The 12,893-nt window shown below is 36.0% G+C and overlaps 1 protein-coding gene across 2 annotated transcripts in view; it reads left to right on the top strand.

The window, feature by feature from the left end:
- The window catches only part of LOC137278606 (high affinity cAMP-specific and IBMX-insensitive 3',5'-cyclic phosphodiesterase 8B-like), a 182,851-nt gene that overhangs the window by 139,614 nt on the left and 30,344 nt on the right, over positions 1-12,893 (top strand). For both annotated transcript variants that reach the window (XM_067811074.1, XM_067811073.1), the window contains exons 3-4: positions 1,720-1,910; positions 11,932-11,991. In XM_067811074.1, the coding sequence (XP_067667175.1) occupies positions 1,720-1,910; positions 11,932-11,991 (251 nt within the window). The remainder of the gene's footprint in view (positions 1-1,719; positions 1,911-11,931; positions 11,992-12,893) is intronic.

Here is a 12,893-nt window from a genome sequence, read left to right on the forward strand (position 1 = left end):
ATATGTAATTGCAAAAGTGAAATTTTACTCAGATGAAAAGTTGATTTCCATGATTATCATTGGTGTCAATACTTTCTTTTTCATTGATTAGTGAGTTTCTGATCCTGTTTTCACAGATTATTACACAGAGTACCATGTGACTTGAGAGGTTCAGCATAAAAATCACAAAGTACCCTAAAAGCAAGACATGTAAGGACATTTTCTCCTGGAGTGACCATCTCGAAAATCATGTGTGGTTTTCAATACTCCTCAGAGCCTCCATATCTGCTCATATTTATCATCTCAGAAGGGTCCATTATCATTAGAATGTCTGTCCTTTCATAAGCCTTATCCCAAAATTGCAAATCAAATTTAAGGTCTCTACTTTTTCCATTGTTAAAAATTTTAGCTAAAAGAGCAGATATAATTTTCTGTGTGACAAATTGTGTAAGAAAATGTCTTAATGTTTATAACCATTTAGTTTCCTTCTGCAATATTTGACATCAAATGCGAACTTGACAGGTTAATATGAAATTAATCCTTGACTCCATTTTGATCTCAGATTTAACTGTTTCTCCCCGGATGATTTAATCCAGAAATAAGCCCATTCAACCATTAGCAGTTGGGCCAAAATCAGAGTTTAAAGTGACATTCATTACATTGAACAAATAAATCTGCTGATGCGGAACGTTTTCTGCCTGGCCTCAATAAGAAATATAAAGCAGTTTGTATTGATTCTGACAGGCCTTGCTATTCCGACATGATCTCACACTTTCTAGCACAGCCATTCTATTATTATCAGTTGGTATGCACTGACAACATGGTTCCAGAATAGTAAACAAGTAAGATTAAACTGTAGCAAGTATTGATTAGTATGACTTGAAATATGAATGAGTGATTCCTCATTAAGTTTGTCTAGTCATGTGAAAGACTTCCTGAAGGATAACTTACTTTCATTAAGTTTATATCAATGAAGATTGTTACTGGATGTAGATGCCCATTACTTTCCTAGATTCTAGCATTGAAATGGTGACTGTATATATATCTTCATATATTATAATAGAATGCCACTCATGGAAACAACTGTATAGGAAGTTAAATTAATTTGCAGCTTTATTTGACTTCTGCATATATTAATTCAAAAATTGATAACTGAGTTTTAAAGACAGTGAGACCCAGCAGTAGACTGACTTACCATGAAGTAGACACTCTGGACATCACAAACATTCTCAAAGTCCTTTCTGTTACCACTTGTCCACAGATACCTGCCAATTAATCTCTGTGACCTGCCACTTACAAAAGTGGCAACATCCTTAAATTACTTGAGACAGAATTAGTTCCTGATCTTAAGTTCAGGATTTGAATTTGCTCCGAAGCCAACTATGGAGCAGCCTTTAAACCTTGACAAGCAAGTGACAGGTACATCTAGGCCAAGGTTTGCTAAGTCAGTACTGATCTGTAAATGATACTATTGTCCCTTCAAATTAGTGCAATACAGTAGTGCTAAATGTAGTATGGTCTTTCATAGGTTAAAGAAATACTGTTATTACCTATATGGGCTACGGTAGACAGGACATTACTTTTGTGATATTTGCACATGTGCTTTTCAGAGATTCTCAGCGCCAAGGCTTGGCGGAACAAAGCAATTCAACTAACTCATATGTATGTTTATATGTTATACATGATAAAATCCCACTGATGTGAACGTAAGGAACCTGTTATGTGACTTTGTTGTTTCAGATTTTACTGGTATTTGCGAAAGAAGATGCACAAAGTGATGGTTTCTGGTGTGCAGCTGACAGGATTGGATATAAGTGTAACATTTCTCGGAATCCCGAAGGAGCACTGGAATGTTACCTTGATAAGCACCATGATGTTGTTGTCATTGATCACAGATCTTCTAAACACTTTGATGCCGAGGCACTCTGCCGGTAAGCTGTCTACTATATTCTCATTACCATCCCAGGCTTTTACAACGGCCCCATGATATGGATAACACTGGCCATGGAATTACCACTATTGACTTCATGGAAGTGATAAATACATCTGTGTTCATTTCACTCTGAGTCTGCTATTTATCAATGTTTTGCAAATATATCAATTAAATATATCTGTCTGAGAGAAATAAGATATGTCTTTTAATGTACATCTATTTGCAAAGTACCGGTAAACAGATATGTGTTGTTGTTATGTTATTTCCTGCATCATGTCTTATTGGAAGGTATGCATTTCTTTCTGGCCAATGTGAAATAGCAAAATAGAATTTATTTACTGTGCTATGTAATACTGAAAATAAATGTTACTTACTGTGGTATGTAATATTGGAAACTAGGTGATTGTTACTGTGCTATGTAATACTGAAGATAAATGTTACTTACTGTGGTATGTAATATTGGAAACTAGGTGATTGTTACTGTGCTATGTAATACTGAAGATAAATGTTACTTACTGTGGTATGTAATATTGGAAAATAGGTGATTGTTACTGTGCTATGTAATACTGAAGATAAATGTTACTTACTGTGGTATGTAATATTGGAAAATAGGTGATTGTTACTGTGCTATGTAATACTGAAGATAAATGTTACTTACTGTGGTATGTAATATTGGAAACTAGGTGATTGTTACTGTGCTATGTAATACTGAAGATAAATGTTACTTACTGTGGTATGTAATATTGGAAAATAGGTGATTGTTACTGTGCTATGTAATACTGAAGATAAATGTTACTTACTGTGGTATGTAATATTGGAAACTAGGTGATTGTTACTGTGCTATGTAATACTGAAGATAAATGTTACTTACTGTGGTATGTAATATTGGAAACTAGGTGATTGTTACTGTGCTATATGATATAGGAAGATGTTCACTGGTTGTGAGGGTACCATGGGTTGATTTACCCTCACTGAAACATCATTCTGAGGGACCAGTGAACAACATAGTTATCTTACCAAACAACTTAATGCTAAATTTGAATAGTTTGGGGCACGGTTACAAAACATTTTGTAGCCATCACTAGATTTTGCAGATGACAAGTAAAACAGATTTACAGTTATCTTTCTTCCATCAACTTGCATTCTCAAAACATATGTGATGCAATGTTATTCAACATCAAGAATTTCTACCAAGAAGTACCAAATGAGCTCTGCATTCCCAGCAGAGTACATAGAAATGTTACTTGTACATTAAAAGAATAGAAGAGGGCTCAGCCAATCAGAAAATGATATTTATGTGTGAGGAAAGATAATTTATGTGTGAAGTATGATAACTGAAAAAAGATCTTACTTTCTGTATTATGAGATATTAGGCAAATAGATGTTACTTACTATGCAGGTATGTTCTATTGGAAGGTAGGTGTTACTTACTGCACTTATAATGTGATACTATAAAATAGATGTTTCTTCATGTGCTATGCAATATTTAAGTATAGATGTTGCATACTGTGCTATGCGATATTTGAAACAAGGAGTTACCTACTGTGCTGTGGGATACTGGGCAAATAGATATTACTTACTGTGCTACGTGATACTGGGCAAACAGATGTTACTTACTGTGCTATGTGATACTGGAAAATAAATTTTACTTCCTGTGCCATGTGATATTGGAAACTAGCTGTAACTTACTGTGCCATGTGATACTGAGCAAGTAGATGTTACTTACTGTGCCATGTGACATTGGAAGGTAGGTGTTACTTACTGCACTTATAATGTGATACTGTAAAATAGATGTTTCTTCATGTGCTATGCAATATTTGAAACAAGGTGTTACCTACTGTGCTGTGGGATACTGGGCAAATAGATGTTACTTACTGTGCTATGTGATATTTGGAAAATAAATTTTAATTCCTGTGCTATGTGATATTGGAAACTAGCTGTAACTTACTGTGCCATGTGATATTGAGTAAACAGATGTTACTTACTGTGCCAGTTGTGATATTGCAAACAAGGTGTTACCTACTGTGCTATATGATACTGGGCAAATAGATGCTACTTACAGTGCTATGTGATACTGGAAAATAAATTTTACTTCCTGTGCCATGTGATATTGGAAACTAGCTGTAACTTACTGTGCCATGTGATATTGAGTAAACAGATGTTACTTACTGTGCCAGTTGTGATATTGCAAACAAAGTGTTAGCTATTGTGCTATATGATGCTGGAAAAATAGATGTTACATACTGTGCTATGTGATACTGGGCAAATAGATGGCACTTACTGTGCTATGTGATACTGGGCAAATAGATGTTACTTGCTATGCCAATTGTGATACTGGGCAAATAGATGTTACTTACTGTGCTATGTGATACTGGGCAAATAGATGTGACCTACTGTACTATGTGATACTGGGCAAATAGATGTTACTTACTGTGCCAATTGTGATACTGGGCAAATAGATGTTACTTACTGTGCTATGTGATACTGGGCAAATAGATGTGACCTACTGTGCTATGTGATACTGGACAAATAGATGTTACTTACTATGCTATGTGATTCTGGGTAAATAGATGTTACTTACTATGCTATGTGATATTGGAAACAATGTGTTACCTACTGTTGTGTGTGATATTGGAAACTAGGTGTAACTTACTGTGTAGTAATGACATTTCAGAATAGCCTGATGTGTTGTCCATAGTGATAAACATTCAGTTGTATATATTGAAGAAAAACAAAGGTTTTACAACTTTTAAGAAGTAGTGTTACAAAAGCTTGGCCCTTCATTAATGACACCAAGTATATGTATTTTCTAGGGGATTATGTGATGTTGCAAGACATGTATTACTTACTGGGCTATGTGATAATAGCAAATGCATTTCACTTTCTGGAATTTGTGATATTGGAAAATATATGTTACTTACCTTGCTGCGTAATTTTGAGAAATACATGTTACAGGGTTATGATGCTGGAACACATGTTGCTTAGTGGAATGTGTGATATTGCAAGACATGTTACTTAGTGGAATGTGTGATGTTGAAAGACATGTTACTAAGTGGAATGTGTGATGCTGAAGGACATGTTACTTAGTGGAATGTGTGATATTGAAGGACATGTTACTGAGTGGAATGTGTGATATTGAAAGACATGTTACTTAGTGGAATGTGTGATATTGAAAGACATGTTACTTAGTGGAATGTGTGATATTGAAGGACATGTTACTTAGTGGAATGTGTGATGCTGAAGGACATGTTACTTAGTGGAATGTGTGATATTGAAGGACATGTTACTGAGTGGAATGTGTGATATTGAAAGACATGTTACTTAGTGGAATGTGTGATATTGAAAGACATGTTACTTAGTGGAATGTGTGATATTGAAGGACATGTTACTAAGTGGAATGTGTGATGCTGAAGGACATGTTACTTAGTGGAATGTGTGATATTGAAGGACATGTTACTGAGTGGAATGTGTGATATTGAAAGACATGTTACTTAGTGGAATGTGTGATATTGAAAGACATGTTACTTAGTGGAATGTGTGATATTGAAGGACATGTTACTTAGTGGAATGTGTGATATTGAAGGACATGTTACTTAGTGGAATGTGTGATGCTGAAGGACATGTTACTTAGTGGAATGTGTGATATTGAAGGACATGTTACTGAGTGGAATGTGTGATATTGAAAGACATGTTACTTAGTGGAATGTGTGATGCTGAAGGACATGTTACTTAGTGGAATGTGTGATATTGAAGGACATGTTACTGAGTGGAATGTGTGATATTGAAAGACATGTTACTTAGTGGAATGTGTGATGCTGAAGGACATGTTACTTAGTGGAATGTGTGATATTGAAGGACATGTTACTGAGTGGAATGTGTGATATTGAAAGACATGTTACTTAGTGGAATGTGTGATATTGAAAGACATGTTACTTAGTGGAATGTGTGATATTGAAGGACATGTTACTAAGTGGAATGTGTGATGCTGAAGGACATGTTACTTAGTGGAATGTGTGATATTGAAGGACATGTTACTGAGTGGAATGTGTGATATTGAAAGACATGTTACTTAGTGGAATGTGTGATATTGAAAGACATGTTACTTAGTGGAATGTGTGATATTGAAGGACATGTTACTTAGTGGAATGTGTGATATTGAAAGACATGTTACTTAGTGGAATGTGTGATATTGCAAGACATGTTACTTAGTGGAATGTGTGATATTGAAAGACATGTTACTTAGTGGAATGTGTGATGTTGAAAGACATGTTACTTAGTGGAATGTGTGATATTGAAGGACATGTTACTGAGTGGAACGTGTGATACTGAAGGACATGTTACTTAGTGGAACGTGTGATATTGAAGGACATGTTACTGAGTGGAACGTGTGATACTGAAGGACATGTTACTTAGTGGAACGTGTGATATTGTAAGACATGTTACTTAGTGGAATGTGTGATATTGTAAGACATGTTACTTAGTGGAATGTGTAAAGTTGAAAGACATGTTACTTAGTGGAATGTGTGATGTTGAAAGACATGTTACTTAGTGGAATGTGTGATGTTGAAAGACATGTTACTTAGTGGAATGTGTGATGTTGAAAGACATGTTACTTAGTGGAATGTGTGATGTTGAAAGACATGTTACTTAGTGGAATGTGTGATAATGGAATACATATTACATAGTGGAAATGTGTGATAATGGGATACATTTTACATAGTGGAAATGTGTGATAATGGAATACATATTACATAGTGGAAATGTGTGATAATGGAATACATATTACATAGTGGAAATGTGTGATAATGGGATACATTTTACATAGTGGTAATGTGTGATAATGGAATACATATTACATAGTGGAAATGTGTGATAATGGAATACATATTACATAGTGGAATATATGATACTGGAACACATGTTGCTTAGTGGAATGTGTGATATTGGAATGCATGTTACTGGACTATGATGTTGGGAATTGCATGGTGATGCAGGAAATCAGATGTTACATAATACATACCAGTACTGAGAGACAGGAAACATCATGCCTGTTGTTTTCTAGATTATATACCATTCCAAAAATGTAGAGGATATAGGATTTATAAGATTGATAAAATTGAAGCCAAGAAAGAAATAGATGATGCAGAGAAATTAAGGGATAATGTGACAATTTATTCCATTCCTTTGGAAACATTTCTTATGTATGGATATATATTACTTTTTCTCATATGCAGTAGCACTGACTAGTGGTATACTCACAAAATGGATTATCCCCTGCTTTTGTTTAATTTTTAATTTTATTTTATTGGCATATGATGTATTAAATATTTAATTTTGTAGGCACATCATACTGAGAAAAAGCATTTTACAAAATATGCTATGTGATATCTCAAAATATATGTTATTTATTTCATATTCCAGAACAGGAGACATATATTCCCTGTTTGGTTAATGCATGAACCATGTTTAGATATGGATATGATGGATCCTACTGTCACCATTCACTAATGACCTGTAAGCCCCTTGTTTTGACTGCTGAGTTTTTTAGTGAACCACATGTTGCATGACTACTGTGACACAATTAGCTAGTCGTCTATATGGAGATGGTCTTCCCAATACATTAGAAAAGATTTCGTGTTTGTGACAAGCAGCGAATATTATAGAATCTAACGTTTTTGTAAAGGAATGGCAATAAATCGATATGATATAAAGTTCTCCGCTACTTCGTGATAGCTATCGTATCGCAGGAATCAATACTGCTCCTGACTGGTATTCCGATCAGCTGGCTGACCGATCTCCAGGATTCCTCTCCCAAACTGGGATTATGATGCAGGTTTTGAATACTCATAATGTCGGCAATAATACTGAGCCTATTTATAGTGCTCCTATGTGGGAGGATTTAATGGCAATAGATTTGATAACAGTAGGATTTATTAGTTTGCCTTGGATCCTCAACAATAATTGCACAATATTCAGATCTCTCTGTATATTCATAAGTTAACAATACAATATTATCCTAAAAAAGCTTGAATATTGCCTAACAATTTTATGTATAGTAAATTAAAGTTGCATATTGATTTTTAATATTGGTTTTATTTTGTAAGCAGTCATGATAAGTGATTTAGTTAATTCAATGCTATCAAGTAGATTCATGTTATGTCATCACTTGAGTTGGACAGTAAATCTTCTACATCACCTAGTGCAAGTGTTGCGTGTATCATCACTGTCTTTTTGATGTTGATGTTGCTGTGTACCTGGTGTTAGTGTTCTCTCACAGTTACCGTTGTGGAGCACTAGTGTCCTCACTGTATCTGTACCTGGTGTTAGTGTTCTCTCACAGTTACCGTTGTGGAACAATAGTGTCCTCACTGTATCTGTACCTGGTGTTAGTGTTCTCTCACAGTTTCCATTGTGGAACACTAGTGTCCTCACTGTATCTGTACCTGGTGTTATTGCTCTCTCACAGTTACCGTTGTGGAACACTAGTGTCCTCACTGTATCTATACCTGGTGTTAGTGTTCTCTCACAGTTACCGTTGTGGAACACTAGTGTCCTCACTGTATCTATACCTGGTGTTAGTGTTCTCTCACAGTTACCGTTGTGGAGCACTGGTGTCCTCACTGTATCTGTACCTGGTGTTAGTGTTCTCTCACAGTTACCGTTGTGGAACACTAGTGTCCTCACTGTATCTATACCTGGTGTTAGTGTTCTCTCACAGTTACCGTTGTGGAGCACTGGTGTCCTCACTGTATCTGTACCTGGTGCCACTGGTGCATTTAAAGCTGAACACTTTGGTCCTCTCAGTAACGTCTTCATGGGTGATGTGTAACAAGTGGTGTCAGCATTATATTAAGTTACTGCAAAATACCTATATCATTACAGTCACTTTTTTCCTGGTGTCACTGCCATTTAAGATAATTGTTCAGCCACTCATGCATCATCACTGTAATTGATAATGTTGAAAACACAGTGCCCCTGTAAAGTTCATGCTGAACACCTGTCACTTTACAGCTAGAGTTAATGTTAAATACCTGTGTCATCACTGTGACTTTAGAGCTGGTGTAGTTTAACACCTGGTGCACCTTCATGGTAGAGTTAATGGTGAATACCTGTGTCATTACTGTGAGTTTACAGCTGATGTAGTTGAACACCTGTGCCACTGTTACAGTTACTGCCAAATACCTGTATTATATGAGTAACTTTATGCTTGATGTTTAACACCTGGTGCTACTTTATTATTAGAGTTAATGCTGAACACCTGTGAGAATACAGTTGGGGTTGTTGTTTAACTGATTCTTCTGTAGTTTCTGATTGGAGGATCTGAAATTCTGGCTTTCATGTTTAGGGTGCGTCATCTCTCTTTGTGTTGTGACTGAAAGATACATTGTAAGGACATCACCCTACAGGATGCAGAATTTTGATATAAGCAGGTGAACCACACTTAACTGAACGTCAGTACTGGTATCTTAGAGAGATATATTTGCATTTACATTGTCATCTCATCACAATCTTAACGGAAATATCAGTTTTATAATTAAATGTGAATGTGGCACAGATGATTCTACACCTGATAAATTAACTGGTAACAAGAGATAGGGATGGTGATGTCACAACAGAATAAATGAATTTCTATATTAAGAGAAATATGTCTCAAAATTAACCTCTCTGTAGTATCATATGGAGAGCGAATGGCTAGAGGAATTTATCTTGTGGATGTCATTGATTGAAATGAGAAGCAATATCATTATGGGACATAGTGTCAAATATCTGTGCTTAAGAATGATGACAACATGCTACTCCAGGTATGAACAGGGAAACTTTCATTATGGAACAGGTGTTCCAACCACGACCCATTAATATATTCTCCAAGCGGCAGTTCTGTGTCTTACTAATCCACCATCTTCTTTTGTTGAGGATTCTGTAAGGAGGTCATCACATCAATGTGACGAGGAAGAATTGCTACTTCATGCCACATATTTCACTGAAGAAAATGTCATTATTTGTATTGTTACCTTCATGAAAAGGAAGATTCAATCATATCTTTGGTTCCATTGTTCAGACCTTGTGTGTTGACTGAAGCTTGAGAGTGTTAAAGACATCACCTTAATATCACCTTGATGGGAGGTAGAGCTAATGGAATTCTAGATAATGCTTCAAGTATTTACATGAGTAGTGCTCCTCTAAATTGACAAACATTGTATGAGTGTAAAGTCAAGAAAGGTTTAATAACAGGTGGATATATTTGAGATTATGTACATATGTATATAATTTTGGGAAGGATGTTGTCATAATTTCATATGTGGCAGATGGAAAGCCATTCTCTCTATGGCAGTTATTGTCACACAGGTAGTCGATATCTTAATATTGTCTGTAAACCTATTCATTCCTTTATATCAGGTGTGTCTGTCAAACATACTTATTGCCCTGGACTGTAATCACATCAGTGATAATCCTTAGTCCCTTAGCACTATACCCATACTTCACAGTTCTTCTCATCCTCTTAGAGTGAATTGCTTCTTGGAACTTATTATTCAGTACTATTACAAAGAGCTCTACTCTGATTCTTTACCACCATACAAGAATGTATAATAAACTAAAGTGGATTGTGAAGTTTGCAAATTAGTGAATGAGTAAGCTAGTGGGGTGAAAATGTTAGTTCCAGAGGGTGTCTTCTTAACAATTTAGGAAAGAGGGAAACAACACCACACAACATCAGATAGTCATTAGACAACTGTAAATGTGGAACCGGTTATGAGTTGAATGAGATAATGTTATTCCATCAGCAAAATTACATCAGACTGACAAACCAGAGATTGATGGCATGAGCAACAGGCCCCTGCTATCAGGTATGATGACATATTTATTTGTCAGCATTAAACACATTTTGTGAGGGGTATACCAAACACTGATGGCCAGTCTTATCCCATTGAATCTATTTTGGATGAATTCAGACCCTGCCAGACTCAAGTCTTTGCTTCCATATCTTCAGTATGTAAACCTGTCCATTTTACATATTTCATGGTTTACACATGGCTGGAGCTGTACTTAGTAGCAGTTGAGCTCTTATGAGTCATTTGAGTCACTGACTGCAACAAACCTATCCCTTAGCACTTTTGAAACCATGGTGACAAGATGGGAAGTGGTGTATAAAGTAACATTACATCCTGTGGTCAGTGATCATCATTCATGTTGAGTATTTCCACAGATACCTTTACTTATCAGTAATCTCCACACGCCTGGAAGTTGCCCTTGTCTTTGGATCTATACTGATAACATTTTCTCCTGGTATGATTGTCATGGCAACCAGATTATTAGCTTAACTATTTGCTCACAGAAATTTTAGTACTGATCTTGGAAAATCAAACAGCTTTGAATATGGCATACTACAACCTTTCACAGGATTCTTCTGCCTGGCTGTGATGAACATCTCGGACGTAAATATGAAAGCTGAATTCTTGGCTAACATTTGCTATTTTTCTCTTTTACCAGTGCAATTCTTACGCTATGAGTGTCAAGAATATGTGCGTGTGTGTGAGAGACACAGAGAGAGACTGGCTGTGTGCATGTGTGTATGCGATTGTATCAGTGTCTGCATGTATGTGTGTGTGCATGTTTGTGTGCACGTGTCTCTTTGCGTGCGTGCGTGCGTGCGTGCGTGCGTGTGTGTGTGTGTGAGAAATATGGATCTTCTTGATGATAACTGTTGTGTCTGAAGGAATAAAGGGATATCCAGTTGTAACATATGGATTGAATGCATTGCAACTCATACCAGGCAAAATATAGCTTCTTTCAGGTCTTCAAACATTCTTGATCTTTGCTTCATCTTTGCTGGCCAGTGTGCATTTGATCACAAATGTTGAAGGCGTTGAAGAGTGGATAACACAGCATATGAATTTGTGATTAGAAACTTAGAGAGTAGAGCGACATTTCAGTGAATATTCTTACACTGTTATCAAGCGGGAAACTAGACAGCCAGCTGGTCCTGTCTTTACCTAACTGTTTTCTGTTGCCACTTGTAGGTCTATCAGAGCAACCAAAGCCAGTGAGCACACAGTCCTAGTTGCAGTGACCAAAGGACAGTAAGTATATACAAGTATAGTATCTATATGCTTCAGCTGGCAAAGGTGCTGTGATTTTCTGTGCAAAATTAGATTCGCACCAGTGCAACATACCATAACTTGCAAACATCCTTCACACACACCATATCAAACCTCAGTGAATATCAAACCCAGCTCAGTAAAATATAGCAGACTACAATATTTGAAACACATATAATGATTCTATTTGTTCTTGTGTAGGCCATTATTCAGTAACTATTTAATTATGTGAAGCACATAGTGATATCACATTGACCTTTTTAGCAGCCATATTCAAGGATACATTCAGAAAATCAGTACAACAGACACACACATTAATTTTTTATGCCATTTTAGTATGATTGAGTTGTGGGCAAAAGATCTCTTCTTCTCTTTTTAGCAACTAACTCAAAAACATTTTGCATCCAGGTGTTGAACATTTGCAGTAATTTTTGACTTCAGTATCTGATTCTGTCATAACCAACATCTGATGTGTTTCCACACCAGGGTTTCGAAGCTCTTTTAGTGCTAAGTTAGTCAGTCATATTACTGCCATGCATTAACATTGACTTATCACTATCTTAGCGCTAAGAGCACTTTGAAAGGCCCTGGTCTTCAATGTGATATGATGTAATTATTCTATGAATACATACATAATGAAATAGCATTGTGACTTTGGATTAGTTAATGTCAAGTATGTAATAACATATTCTGTGCTACGTTTTGACAGGTTTCTTTTTCTGTTCTTCTTGTAATCAAGAGCAGTCAAATCAGGCTATGTATCTGTCAGTATGAGGAAACATTTCAGAAGAATAAAACTATACATGACTTAAAGGTCATCTTTGAAGTTTAAATATTTAAAAAGTGGATGAGAGAAGTATGTCTTTTTTCTTTTTTTCTTCTAT

The sequence above is a fragment of the Haliotis asinina genome, chromosome 3 (assembly GCF_037392515.1).
Source record: "Haliotis asinina isolate JCU_RB_2024 chromosome 3, JCU_Hal_asi_v2, whole genome shotgun sequence".
NCBI lineage: Eukaryota > Metazoa > Mollusca > Gastropoda > Lepetellida > Haliotidae > Haliotis > Haliotis asinina.